The sequence below is a fragment of the Anolis carolinensis genome, chromosome 5 (genome assembly GCF_035594765.1).
Source record: "Anolis carolinensis isolate JA03-04 chromosome 5, rAnoCar3.1.pri, whole genome shotgun sequence".
Taxonomy (NCBI): domain Eukaryota; kingdom Metazoa; phylum Chordata; class Lepidosauria; order Squamata; family Dactyloidae; genus Anolis; species Anolis carolinensis.
Window position 1 is genome coordinate 163268266 of NC_085845.1, and position 15492 is coordinate 163283757.

At 39.4% G+C, this 15492-nt stretch overlaps 2 protein-coding genes across 4 annotated transcripts in view; one reads left to right on the forward strand and one right to left on the reverse strand.

Annotated features, from left to right (window-relative positions):
• Window positions 1–2952: 2952 nt before the first annotated feature.
• Window positions 2953–8189, reverse strand: LOC100561244 (opsin-VA). Its single transcript, XM_003221042.4, has 4 exons — window positions 6867–8189; window positions 5616–5944; window positions 4687–4932; window positions 2953–3194 (listed from the first exon to the last, which is right to left on the reverse strand). The coding sequence occupies exons 1-4, from the start codon at window positions 7195–7197 to the stop codon at window positions 3060–3062; spliced, it is 1041 nt and encodes a 346-aa protein (XP_003221090.1). The 5' UTR covers window positions 7198–8189; the 3' UTR covers window positions 2953–3059.
• Window positions 8190–14586: 6397 nt separating this feature from the next.
• The window catches only part of plekhg7 (pleckstrin homology and RhoGEF domain containing G7), a 30520-nt gene continuing 29614 nt past the window's right edge, over window positions 14587–15492 (forward strand). For 2 of the 3 annotated variants that reach the window (XR_010006792.1, XM_062982808.1), the window contains exon 1: window positions 14587–15051. The gene's annotated coding sequence lies outside the window, so the exon portion shown is untranslated. The remainder of the gene's footprint in view (window positions 15052–15492) is intronic. The other variant, XM_003221081.4, reaches the window with a different exon arrangement.

Below are 15492 nucleotides of genomic sequence, written 5' to 3' on the forward strand. Positions count from 1 at the left end.
CAGGAATGCATAAAAGGGAACTTGACTTCTGCCAACTGAATGACATGTGATATTAATGTCAGATGTGTGCATGAAGGAATTGATGGCTGTTTCCCAAAACTGTATGGTACAAAATAGGCTTCATGTTTGATGCTGAGGGGAGCACCTTTAAGTCACAATGCATTCAACGCATGTCCACACATGCCCAGAAGTGTGCTAGTCAGTCCCACCCCAATCTTCTGTCCTGGAGTCACCTGGAAAGCTGCTCCCTGTCCATCTGGAATCAGTTTGGAGGGAGGCTGTGAACTTGGCAAAGGAGATTGGCAACACACGTGCTATGTGTGAACAGAAGTACCTTCTGCTTGCATAAGACATCCTTTGAAAACAAGCCAGCAGAGGATCATTATTTAGTGATAGTGTGTTACCTAGTTCAGTGTGTACTGCTGAGCTTCACCCAGGTGCAGGAACATTTTCATAACATCTTCATTAACTATGATCGAGCACAAATTAACAACACTAACAAGGGATCACATCAGACTTGAATGAGTAAAGCAATTATGCCAGCTCACTGAGCAGACAAGCTTTGCTCGCAAGCATGTCCCAAGGGCGGATACAAAGTTAAGTGAAGGCAACAGATTAGCGCACTTTCTAAATGTAAACTCCTTTTCCTTGCATAATTATGTACCACAGCAGTCCAAGCCAATATGCAAAACCATTTTCCTGCTGCAAGTTGTATTGAATAGTCAATTATTAAAGATCATTAGCAAATATTTATGAATTTTTAAAAATGTAAGCATGGATAAGGAGTTTGTGGTTCTGACTTTGGTCTATACTTCGCAGTTGTTCACATTGATAGTACTTCAGGAAGCTTGAAAGAAACAGTGCCCAAGATCGTGTGGTGCACAGCAAAGTGTATTAGTTTCACAACCAGAACTATAGTGTATGTTTTCTTAACACCCACCCCAAAAAATTGACTATTTAGTTTCGGCCCATGCATGCACTTTTCTGTGACAGGTGGGAAGGTGGGGGCAGTATCAGAAGTTTAGTCTACCTTCCACAACAACCCAAAAAGACATACACAGGCAAAAAGGCAATTTACAACCATATAAGTTACTAACATGGTTCCAGCAAAATGAGAATAAGGGACTAATGTTGACTAAACATTTAATTCAAGCTTGAAAAAGTTTTGAACAGGAGTAGGTCGTTTGGGAGCAGTCTTGGATTTTCCAACCTCTTTTTAATATTGTATGGGCTTCCTGAACAACATGAACAACTTTTAAACAACCAGATGCTTACATTATAAAGGTCAAACATCTGACTTGAATATACTTTGTTTGCTTCAGACATTTCCTCTATTCCTGCTGCTCAAATTCTTCGTGCCATTGCCTATCTAGCCCAAAATGTTCCACTAGTACACAAGACAGTTATCAGCAGATTTAGGGCAATGCTAAGTGTTTGTTTGTTTTTTTTAATGAAAAAGGAGGTGTAATTATAGACCACTGAAGATTAAGCTTATGCAATGGCCGTGGAGTGCTGACTGAAATTATATGAAAATTATTTCATGTTTTTAGAAGAGCTGCTCCCACAAGTGATAAAAGACATCTGTTTGTCATAGCCTGTGATTTTTATTCCTATCTTCAAAATATCTTCAAAGGAAGATATCTCAATTCAGTATGCCTTTTTTCAAATTGTCATAAGATAAAGATAAACACAGGCTTAACTTGTAAGTGAGCCCCTGATGGCACACTGGGTTAAACCCTTCTGCTGGCAGAACTGATGACTTGAAGGTTGGGTTGCTGACCTGAAGGCTGCCAGTTCAAATCCAGTCCAGGGAGAGTGTGGATGAGCTCCCTCTATCAGCTCCAGCTCCATCTGGGGACCACAAGGATGGTAAAACATCAAAAAACATCTGGGCGTCTCCTGGGCAACGTCCTTACAGACGGCCAATTTTCTCACACCAGAAGCGACTTGCAGTTTCTCACTTGTTTCTCACTTGTAAGTCAGATTCCTGAAGCATATACTGGAAAAAAAATCCCATTATAGGACAGGGAATGGGTTAATCAAAGAAACCATGCACTTTAATTAATCTTGAATGTTTTGAAATGTAATAAGATTGCTACAGTCCTAAAAATGTGGCATTACGAAAAAATACTTTTCATATTACAAATACCTTGAAGCCTGCAACCTTGAGAGTTGTAGTCCAAAATATAACAGATCTGCCACTTACATTGCACTAGTGCTGAAATTCAACCTGACTCACAGTTGAATAATATTGCACTGTAGTTTTACATCTGCCGCATTCATCTCTTAGTTTCAAGATGTGCTTATTTAGTCCAGGACGGGCAAATATGAACATCTGAACGTGTTTGGCCTACAACTGACTCCTCCATGCCCTACATACCCAATGGTGAAGAATTATGAAAGTTGCAAGCATCTCAAAAGGCATAGCTAGCCACCCCAGGGTAGTTTATCAATAGTGTGTCTTCCAAATGGCATCCTTTTTATTTAAAAAAATTCTACACTAAGAAGAATAGAAATAATAATAATAATAATAATAATAATAATAATAATAATAATAATACATTATTTTTCTTACCACCTCTCCTTAAAGCATTTTAAGAAACACATTCCAATGAGCTAATCAGCATAGATATTATTTCCCTTCCTTCTTCTCCAATTTGCTGAGTTAATCCTTGCAAACTGCTTCTGTGTTTTAAACTTAATTTGCAGCAACTGATGTAAGCTGAGGACAAAAGGAAAGGACAAGAGAAAAACCATGACAGTTTCAAAGCACCTGAGAATGGCACACGGTTAATTGGGATGGCCTTGACTCTTCTGTTTCAACAGGTCCTTAGATATGATGGAACTTGTTGAAAACACAGGGTTTAGAAAATATTTGCTGTGAAAAAGAAATCTGTTAAATGAATAAATAAACAACAATATATTTTAGAGGAATAAATATGTCAAAAGTCATTAATAGGCAGCCATTGAAAACTTTATTATCTTTTTGCATGAATCACATACTTCTAGTATCTTTCTCCAGCTGCAACTCAGTAAATGAAACTTGAGGCAAATGCTTATCAAACAGGAGTCACTTGGTTGATCTTACATGGTGCTATGCCTTCATCGGAAATTGCTGAAGTTGAAATGTCTTCTTCTGGGCTTGTTAGAACAACTTTGCCACAGGTTATAAATTCAACTGCACACTCACGGAACTGCACATGATGAAAGAAAGAAAGAAAGAAAAGAAAAGAAAAGGATAGATTTATTTCTGATCTTCAGTGAAACCTCATTATTTTTAGTACAGTATGACCACTGTATCCATAGAACTGAGACCCACAGTTTCATTTATTCATGTTCAAATTGGTTCAAATTTCATTTATTCATGTTCAAACACCTCTCTAGGTGTTTTCTAGGTTCTCCAGCATGTATCTATGCTGTCCTTGGGGCCAGAAATCCTTCATTTCAGAAGAGCCCATAGTTTTACATATTCACACGAAGTCCGGGAACATATTCACTAGAGATACAGGGGTCATCTATATATATAAAAGGGTAATGAAATTTCGGCCTAGGACAAAACAACAAAACTACACATCCCAGAAACACTGAACTTGGCAGCACCACCCCTCATCCATGCCTCTACGTTCATACAACAAAAAGAAAAGAAAGATAAAGTCCTAATTAGAGGGAGAGTAATAATTATTTTTATCCAATTGCTGCCAGTTAGAAGGCTAAGCTCTGCCCAGGGGACAGGCAGAGTTAGGCCTCACTTAGGCCTCTTCCACACTGCCTATAAAATACAGATTATCTGATTTTAACTGGATTATATGGCAGTATAGACTCAAGGCCCTTCCACACAGCCATATAACCCATTTATAATGGACTTAATGTCAGGGGAAAACCTTTACCCTTTACCTTAACTACCACCAATTCCTCAATACTTTATTTCCCATACCACCAGACTTCACCACAGCAAAGTGACATTTCGGCCGAGGACAAAACAAGAAAACTACACGTCCCAGAAACACTAAACTTGGCAGCACAACCCGTCATCCAGGCCTCTACGTTCATACAACAAAAAGCTCCAGCTCCTCCAGAAAACGGCCAGGCTTTGAGGCTGCAAGGCTATTCACTGCTCTTCCACCTGGCCAACAAAGGATTCCCATCAGCCACAGCAACGCGTGGCTGGGCAAAGCTAGTACTTTATAATAAACTACTTCAACAAAAGAAGAGTCTATCAAAAGGCCACGAAGAGCTCTTGCTACCAAGACATTCTTCCAACTGTTTAGTTGTAAAATGCATTCCTGTAATCCGAATCCATTAGTTTGGATCCTATCCTCCCAAGCAGTATAAAACAAGCTCATTCAATATTTGATACAACAGAAACATAAATATTTAAAGATGGCTGGTATATCAATAGTTTGCAGTTGTCAGATTGTTGGAGTCAGATCCCAGAAGTCACTGTCATTATGTTCAATGGATGGAATAAATGGGAGTTGTAATTCATTAACATCTGGGGGCCAAATCTAACAATTACTGATCTAAATAAATGACACCAAGTGATAAACCATTAAGAATCCAATTGATTGACGCAACAATGAGCAATATACTTTGACTCTACAAGCAATTATCAGCATGTAGCCACATCTCCAAGATGGATTTCACTATAATTGTAGTTTTTCATTACAGCTTCACCATAGAGCATACCTCTTTGTTCAGGAAAATGTAGATGATGGGATTGTATACTGGACTAGTCTTTGAAAGATATGTTGGGATGGTTGCAGCCAAAGGTGAAATATTTAGTGCTGGATTAAAGACAACAGTTAGAGCAAAGAGAGTGTAGGGCAACCAACAAATCAGAAATGCCACCACCATCACAAGGACCATAATCACAGCTCGAAATTCTTCTTCAGGATTACTTTTTCCTCCCAATTGTTCAACTTTCTTGTTTAGCTGTCAAGTCAAATCAATAGCATTAATCATTTGTTGAAATCTGCTTATTCAACTAGTTAAGAATTCATGCTAATCAATCATACATCTGTAATGTGCATAGTAAATATTGTAGTTCCCTTATTCTAAGATCCACTTTTTGCCTACATAAATATTTATAAAAATGGGGCACATTTTAGAATTGTGGGTGCATCTTATGTATTGTTGTGTTGTTGTTGTTGTTGTTATTGTTGTTGTTGCTGCTGCTGTCATGTCTTTTGTGATACTGAAATTAGGGTGCATCTTACAATCAGTTAAGAATATGAAAATAGCCAGGAATCTGGAAACAAAGCTACCCTGGCAGTCAAAACGTATGGGATGCAAATACTTAGCAAATAGAATTATACTTGAAGGTTTAGTTATATTTGAAGGTTTTGAGTAATGAATCCTCTGCAAAGGAAAGACAGCTAGACTAGCAATGTACAATATCCATAAATATGGAATGTATTATTATTAGCATTTTTGTTTTCAGCTTGACAAGTCCGAAATCATATATTAATTTGTAATTTGTGGGTGGGGAGGTTCATGTGATTTAATGTGTTTGCATGTGTTGTGGTGTGTTCATTTGAAATGTATATATATATATTTTAAAAAATTCAAAAAAGAATAAACAAACACAAGACACACATATTTACTTGACTACTTACCCCATGTAATGACCTAATGACATTGCCATAAGAAAATCCAATGATCAAAACAGGAATGAAGAAGCAGGAGAGGAAGTACACAATCAGATAGCTATAGTTGTTCCATGATCTTTCTTCCCAGCCAATCGAGCATGAGGTCTGAACTCCTTCAGGACCATATGAACTCCAGCCAAAGAGGGGCACCACAGCCCAGAAAAGACAGAAAACCCAGATAAAACCAAGTAGCTGGTAAGCTCTTTGAGTACTCATCTGGAGGGTTCCCAAAGGTTGGCATACCACATTGTATCTTTCATATGCCAAAATTGTCAAGGACCAGAGAGACACAATTCCTGGAAAACAGTGAGAAGATCTAAACAACTTGAAGTCACAAGCCCTCAATATGTCAGATTGCAACACTGTTCTTCAAATTTCCTTTCCATATATACTATAAAGTAAAATATACTGATTCAATGGAACATGTTCTCCACATATATACATACACTCACACCCACATATATATACATACATACACTTTTGAGTAACAATCAGAACGTCATATTGAAATCTATAGATTTCCACAAATGAGTTGAATCAGTATGTCCTAAAATGTGGTAAAGACTTGTAGAGTTCAGGACTACTGCTGGAATATATTGAACCCAAAGACAACTGAACTGGAATAGAAAATGATAGTACAGTAGAGTCTCACTTATCCAAGCTAAATGGCCGGCAGAACCTTGGATAAGCAAATATCTTGGATAATAAGGAGGGATTAAGGAAAAGCCTATTAAACATCAAATTAGGTTATGATTTTACAAATTAAGCACCAAAACGTTTACAACAAATTTGACAGAAAAAGTAGTTCAATATGCAGTAATGTTATGTTGTAATTACTGTATTTACAGATTTAGCACCAAAATATCACGATATATTGAAAACATTGACTACAAAAATGCATTTGATAATCCAGAACCTTGGAGAAGCAAGTCTTGGATAAGTGAGATTCTACTGTAATTATATTTGCCAAAGATTTCTTACTTTTCCCTCTGTCTTTTTTTTAGAAAAGCAAATGGTCAAATTCAAGGGCCTCTCATAAATCATCATTCAAGAAAGGATAGCATTTTGAGGTTTTATTTAGCAACAGAAATGTTAAGATGGTTTGGTATTTTAGTTGTTGCTCTTTCAGTTCTTGCTCAGCTCCATCAATATTTTGGATGTATATAACAAGAGAGAAACAAAGAGAAGCAGCAGCAGTAATCTGGTTATTTTGCTTACCAAAATAATTGACTGCAAATCCCTGGAAAATGCAGAATCGCCGTCCCAGATAGAAATATCCATGGTAGTTTGTAGCAATCACAATTGTGGTGCCACAGATAGACATCATGAGATCTGAAAAGGAGAGGTTTAGAATGAATATGTTGATGGGATTCCGGAGCTGAGGGTTCTTCAGGGTTACTGCAATAACCAAAAAATTATTAAATAATGAAAACAAAGCATTAATGAACATCAGGAAGGCTAAGACTCCATATCCAGCTCTTGGGAAAATTGTAGGTCTCACAATATAACCCTCAGCTCCTTCAAGCACAAGAGAACTTTCATTCTCCATGATAGCAATAAGCAGAGCTATAGGTTTTGTTATAACAGCCTCCAGAAAATAGGACTCATTTTCTAAATGGACTGAGATAATCTAATAGTAAAAGTGCGCAGACGTATAAAAAAGGAACAACCAAAATTGAGGTGGGTAAATCCAAGGATTAAAGCAATAGCTGTCCTTTCTCAGCAGTGCCTTAGTTGTATTCACCAGCTAGTAATAAACAATTAAGTATCCTAAGAAGATTACACTCAAAACAATAGTAGTCGACAGTTGACAGCATATGCTGAAAAGGAATTCAGAAGCAACTTGGTAAAATATCTCAGGGCTGAGGGTTTTTAAGTGATTGTGGTTGGAACACATGAAAAGGATATATGAAATCATGCATGGTTTAGAAAAAATAGAGATGGAAACTTCTGCCTCCTGCTGCTATAATACTAGAACCTGGGGTCAACCAGTAAAGCTGAATGGTGGAAACATCAGGCTGAGAAAATGTAGTGCTTTTAACTGAACAAATTTGCTTCACAAGAGGAGCAATGGCAACCAACTCAATCAATTTTCGAAAGGGTTTAGACAAATTATGATTATATATTCTAATACAGTGGTTCTCAACCTGTGGGTCCCCAAATGTTTTGGCCTTCAACTCCCAGAAATCCTAACAGCTGGTAAACTGGGATTTCTGGGAGTTGTGGGCCAAAACACCTGGGGACCCACAGGTTGAGAACCACTGTTCTAATATAAGAAACCATATGCCTCTCACTGCCAAGGGCTGGGAAAGAATACAAAGGGGTGGGGTTCAATTACATTCATGTCCTCCTGGTTGGTAACTGGTTAGTTCTAGCATACACATTGTTTACTGTGGACAATTTGCTTCTGTACCAGATTTCTAGCTTTGTATTAATTTAAAATTTGAGTGCAGCATTTAAACCCAGTGGGGTGTTGGGGGGTTTCTGGGCTGTATGGCCGTGTTCTAGCAGCATTTTCTCCTGATGTTTCACTTACAACTGTGGCTGGCATCTTCAGAGGATCCCCGAGTTTAGGTATTAAGCTTGGGTATTCAAAGAAAAGAGAGGCGAAGTTGCCAAGGGAATGTGAATAGCCGCAAATATAAAGGCTCCAGGTGTGAGCAATTTTCAATGCCTGCCTCTCTGCAATTGTGAAAGCCCAAAGAGGGTTAGATTTGGGGGACCTGAAGCGGAAAGCCCTCATTTTATTGCTTATATATATATATATATATATATATATATATAATCAGAAGTGACTTGAGAACATACTGCAAGTCGCTTCTGGTGTGAGAGAAATGGCCGTTTACAGAGACATTGCCCAGGGGATGCCCAACAAAGGATTCCTCCAGGCAGGAAGCAGCCAGGCTTTGAAGCTGCAATGCCATTCAATGTTAATCAAGGTGACCAATTGCAACATTCACACTTGCCTCAAGCAGACAATAGTACTTTTTCCCACACCGGACAGTCCACAGATAAATAACCCCACTTGCCTAGTTTCCAGCAGACCCCACAGCTTCTGAGGATGCCTGCCATTGCTGTGGGCAAAACGTCAGGAGAGAATACTTCTGGAACATGGCCATACAGCCCAGAAAACTTACAGCAACCCAACTTTTCCAAACTTTGTATTCTACCACTACATGCTACGAAACTAGAGGGAAGCCTGGCCTTTTCACGCTACACATTTATAGTGCTATGATTCCACTTTAAACTCCATGGCAACTTATGGAATCTTAGGATCTGTTGTTTAGAGAGATGTCTTATGATTCTCATGCAAAGAGCTCCAGTGCTTTCCCAAACTACAAATCCCAGGATTCCACAGGATGCAGCTGTGACAGGTAAGGTGCTATAAATGTGTAGTGTGGAAAGGCCATAGGAGTGCCATGATCTATAAATAAATCTATTTTACATGTTTATGTTCTGTTATTGTGAGTGACATTATAGCGTACAGAGTAGTCAGATCCTCTGTTTAAGCCTTGATACTGTTGTGGTTGCCTTAGTTATTGTTACTGTAGAAATAAGGATTCAAGCTGACAGCCTGAAAATGACTGGAGGCAATGCTACCGTTGTTTAGGTGGGTCAAGGTGATCAACAAATGTGATTTCCCACAGACCACATTGTACATTCTGGCTGCTTGATATAAAGGAAAGGCAACAGAATTATTATGCTGTATTGTTTTAAGAATGTTCTCTTATTGGCACATGTTTGGCTCCTTGGCACAGTACAGTAATTAGCATGTGACATGGAAAACAAAATAAAAATTGTCATAGCAATTACTACTGAAGATGACAAGTTGGCTGTGTACTACTTTAAGTGCTATTTTAAGCAAATTTAGCAAATTTATTGTGTGAATATTTAAGCTTCTTCCACATGTTCATCACATTCCTTCAGTGCAATTTGCAACGAGGCACAAACTGGAACTTTTATGGGACAGAAACATACAGTTTCCCAAAAAAGCGATATAAACATTCAAGATATGAAAAAGATACTTTCTGTTAACCGATGTAATGAGCGACTGAAATCCACCCCAGCCCTATGATCAGACCACAAGGAATGGTTACTTCAGGTTTCTGGAGGGAGGAGAAGGAAGCAAACTGAGCAGAATTGTGGGTCCCTATCTCTATCTAATAAGTGTTTCCATTCGCTAAGGTTCTCTCTTCAGTGAAAACAAGAGACTTTCATCCAAATATACCATTTTTATACCATTGAATCAATGGGAATTTGGTAAGTCAAGACATATAAAGCTGATTCTAAACAGGGTTCACTGAGATTTGTAATGCTGTCAGTTCTGGCGTACAACATGCAAACTGTTGCAACACAGACTCCTTAAAGTGCCAGACCAGACGTTAGTAGAAATACAGTTTATTAGTTCACAACCAAAAGGAGCCCAAAAACAAACTCAAAAGGCTCAGAACACTTAATCTTCAGTGTGAAACACAGAATTCCCACCAAACAACACAAAACCCCAGACCCTGGAAAATAACCTGGATTAAACCGGACTATAATCCGGTTTAAAAACAAACTTCGTAAAACAATAAAGAAGGCACTCCAATTCCCAGCAGGACATCAGCAGGCAGGAATTGACAACCAGCAGGGGCCCAAAGACGTCTGTTGAAGTCACCCAAACACAATGTCCACGTTGTTGAGTCAAATCTGGGTCAGCAATACGAAATCCAGTCCAGGTCAGTGAAGGAGAAGCCTGCAATACGAAATCCAGTCCAGGTCAGCGAAGGAGAAGCCTGCAATACGAAATCCAGTCCAGGTCATACACAGAGCCAAAGCATAAAATGCAGCACGGCAACTAATGCATAAGATCATCACAAAGCAGTCCAGAGAAAACAGTTCCAACCCCCACATCCAGATTAAACTTATGTTCACAGAAGTCTTCCCAAAGTACGTCTTCCCAAATAGCTCACACGGACACATGAACGAACACCCAACAACACTTTGCCGACTGCAAAGGTGATCCATTTCCCAAACTCACTTTTATTCACAAATCATCCTCAGAAGTAGAATCAGCCAACACCCTGCCAGCAGCTGCAGCCTGTTGCCTCAATTCCTCCTCAGAGCTAGAATCAGACAACGCCCCACCAGACCTCCTTTCAGTTGAAGCCCCTTGCCGATCCCTCCACCCAGTCCATCTTTTATCCGAACCCATAATTCCCCAAGACCCAGCTGGATCCCCACTGTGCCAACCCTCAAACGTGTCACTACTTGTGGGTTCTCTAAAGATGTCCTGGATCTCCTGCACCTTAGTCCAGTCCATTACCTCATCCTCTGAACTTGTCATCCCATCCTCCTGATTCTCAACCCCATCATCCCCCTCAAAGCCCTCAAATGAGTCATCATAAGTAGGCTCCATAAGTATTTCCCGGATCCGCTTCCTTTGTTGCTCCTCATCGGAGTCTTGCTCACGAGTAGTTTTTTTCCTCTTCTAGTGCATCTAGTAGTATCATTACTCAAAGGCTCCATCACAACACAAACAATGTACAGGCAGTCCCCATGTCATGAACTAGATAGGTTCCGTAAGTTGTGCTTAAGTTGAATGTGTATGTAAGTTGGAACAGCTACATTTTAAGCGTAACTCCAGTCATAGATAGATAGATGATTGATAGATAGCTAGATAGCTAGATAGCTAGATAGATAGATAGATAGAGAGAGAGATAGAGATAAAGGTTTCCATTGACATTAAGTCTAGCCATGTCTGACTCTGGGGGTTGGTGCTCATCTCCATTTCTAAGCCGAAAAACTGGCATTGTCCGTAGATGCCTCCAAGGTCATGTGGCCGGCATGACTGCATGGAGCACCGTTACCTTTCCACAGAAGCGGTACCTATTGATCTACTCACATTTGCATGTTTTCGAACTGCTAGGTTGGCAGAAGCTGGGGTTAACCTTTCGGTCAGCAAGTTCAGCAGCTCAGCGATTTAACTCACTGTACTACCGGTGGCTCCATATGTGTGTGTGTGTGTGTGTGTGTGTGTATACACACACACATGCATACTTTGGACAGCATAAGGATGGGTCAACACCCCTATGGTGTTTGTTTTGCTGCCCCTTTTCAGAAGATTTCACCTTTTTTTCCCTGTGGCAATTGGATTGAAAATTATGGCTTGTTGTGGAAACAAGGATTGGTGAGAACGTTTCAGTGGAGACACCTTTTCCCAATGATAACTTCCAGGAGTGAATTTCCCTTCTGAGGGGTGGATTCCTCTCACTTCCTGTTGTCCCACCCCTGTTCTTCACTATGAGTTGTATGTAAGTCAGATGTTTATAACTTGGGGACTTCCTGTTTAGCCATTTATTTTACCACAATTTCATAAATGCATCAGCATCTGTTTCAAAATACATACATACACAATCAAATGATATGTGTTGTTTAATGGGAATTTCCTTTCAACAAAAGGCATCTGTCAAGAGTGTTTCATTGCTTTGGACCAGCCCAGGCACACCTCAAGCCAAACTGAAGTAGAGAGAACATTATAAAGTATTTATAGGTGCCAATCCCTAAGCAAACAAGTCAGGTAGCTATGTTTGAAGCATGCTGAAAGCATACAGTAACACTAAGCCTTAAAGAGTAATATCAAGGGCCCCTTTCATATAGCTGTATAAAATCCACATTGAACTTGATTAGTGTGGATTCAGATAATCCATTTCAAAGCAGATATTGTGGATTATCTGCCTTGATATTCTGGGTTATAAGGCTATGTGGAAGGGCCCTAGGAAGCCCTAGACCAGTGGTTCTCAACCTGTGGGTCCCCAGGTGTTTTGGCCTACAACTCCCAGAAATCCCAGCCAGTTTACCAGCTGTTAGGGTTTCTGGGAGTTGAAAGCCAACAGGTTGAGAACCACTGCCCTAGACTGACTTCAGAATATTTCCTCTGAGGCTGGATCTGCAATGCCCTATATCCCAGGATCTGATCCCAGATTATCTGTTTATCCCAGATTATCTGGCAGTGTAGACATATACTCCAGTTCAAATCAGATAATCCCGAATCAGATCCTGCGATATAGGACAGTGTAGATCCAACCCTATATAGAAGGGCTGCTCAAGAACAGTTCTTTCTTTGAAAACCAGATCCTAAAAAAGAGATATTGAAACTACCCATCAATACTTGGCACATAAACAGCAGATTCATCAAGCATCCATGGATTTAGATATCCACATGACCAATCACAGTTCTCCCCCACAAAGGTAAGACTATGGCCCCTTCTACACTGCCATATAAAATCCAGATTATCTGCTTTGAACAGGATTACATTTGTCTGGATCAGCATACAAAGGAAATTCCAGATTAACACATCTATGTCTTTGAGATCATCATCATCATCATCACTGTCAAACCGATCTTTTATATACCAGTAGTACATATAATTTACAGATTATTATCATCACCAATCTGGGGATCACAACCAGGCACAGTGAAGACATCTGCCCTTGTGCTTTGCTACTCTGCTGCTGAATACACATGCCCAGTGTGGAATACATCTCGCCACGTTAAAGCCGTGGATGTGGTTCTTAATGAGACATGTTGCATTATCACAGGATGTCTACGCCCCACACCACTGGGGAAATTATACTGTTTAGCCAGTATTGCACCACTTGACATATGCCAGGAAACAGCAGCCAGCAATGAAAGGACCAAGGCAGTGACATCTTTGGCCCATCCCCTGTTCGGATATCAGCTAGCACGCCAATGCCTTAAATCAGGAAATAGTTTTCTAAGATCTACAGAGATACTTACAGGAACACCTCAGCAAGCGAGCGTCCAAAAGTGGCAGGCTAAAACCCAGAACCTCAATCAGTGGCTGACGCCAGATGAGAGACTCCCTCCTGGGCATACAGAAGACTGGGTGACTTGGAAGGCACTGAACAGACTGCGCTTTGACACCACAAGATGTAGAGTCAACCTTAAGAAATTGAACTACAAAGTGGAGTCCACAACATGAGAGTGTAGAGAAGAACAAACCACAGACCATTTACTACAATGCAGCTTGAGCTCTGCCACATGCACAATGGAGGGCCTTCCTACAGTAACACCAGAGGCACTCCAAGTGGCCAGCTACTGGTCAAATGACATTTAGTATAATACCAAGTTTTTAAAATTTTGTGTGTGTTTTCAAATACATTACAACTTGTACCTTCAGTTCGCTTCTAACACAATAAATAAATAAATAAATAAATAAATCACCACCTCCAAGCCCATCTATTATGTAATAATATAATGTACTATTACAGTAGAGTCTCACTTATCCAAGCTAAACGGGCCGGCAGAAGCTTGGATAAGTGAATATCTTGGATAATAAGGAAGGATTAAGGAAAAGCCTATTAAACATCAAATTAGGTTATGATTTTACAAATTAAGCACCAAAACATCACGTTTTACAACAAATTTGACAGAAAAAGCAGTTCAATACGCAGTAATGTTATGTTGTAATTACTGTATGAATCTAGCACCAAAATATCACGATATATTGAAAACATTGACTACAAAAATGGCTTGGATAATCCAGAAACTTGGATAAGAGAGGCTTGGATAAGTGAGACTCTACTGTATTGTCAAACAAAATTGTGGCTTAAGTATTCTAGTCCTTGAAAGAATGTAATAATCCTAACAAACATTGATTTATCACAATCAAATAATGCTAAACCCTTTTAGTGCTATACTATCAACACACATGTGAAGCCAAGCTATTAGACAGGGACAGTTTGAATGTCAGAATCATGTTGCCAGGATAATTTTTAAAGGAGTTTAAAGGAAGTCACTGAAAGAGGATTTTGAAAGGGCATGATTTCTAAGACCATGGGAAACGTCTTTGTGCTGAGAGACAGTAAGGAAAAGCTACAAAGGAAAGGTCAAACGGTTCTAGTTGCCCATTTGATCTCAAAGGAATGGCACAGCAGCTGACAAATCTCCCATAACAACATGATTTTTGCTACTCTTTCATCTGCCTTTCTCCCCTACAGGAGGTTAATTTGCCAAAACATTGATTTTCAAATCTGTATGGAAACTGGGAGATAGAAGGGAATTAAGCAAATGTGTCTGCAGAGCAAAGATAATCAGTCATGTATTCGGGCATATCATGTTACCTTCTGTAAACTAACTTGTTGCCACTTCCCTTTGTGCAGTTGAGATAAAAAAAAATCCCTTGGAAACACACAAAGAGGAAAAACAAGTTCCCTTTTCCTGCATTCAGCTAGGCGATCTAGAAAGTGAAGAGTGCCTGCATTCAAATCTAAAAGGGACAATTCAAAGAGGATTCGCCAGTTGTTTCAAGCAATTTCCACATTATATATTGGTGGACAAATTCTTAAACCCATGGAACCTGACAATATTAGTCATACATCTGTGTCAGCTGTTTATACCGTAAGTAATGAACGAGTGTTTCTATCAAAACTTTATCAGATCAAACTTTGTAAATTTTGGATTTGTCTCATGCTTCTATCCATTGCACAGCATTCCAAACTGTCTGTTGCAACAGTGTGTAGGTGTGTCTCGTGAACATAGTGAGAAACCTGAATCTACCGTGTTTCCCCGAAAATAAGACAGTGTCTTATATTAATTTTTGCTCCCAAAGATGCACTAGGTCTTATTTTCAGGGGATGTCTTATTTTTCCATGAAGAAGAATTCACATTTATTGTTGAACAAAAAAAAATGAACATTTATTCTATACTGTACAGTAGTTGCCATCACAAACCAACATAACCAGACAAACTGTGAATCCTGTCAAGAATTTCTTGTTACTACAGTAAAGTCTCACTTATCCAACACTCGCTTATCCAACTTCTGGATTATCCAACATATTT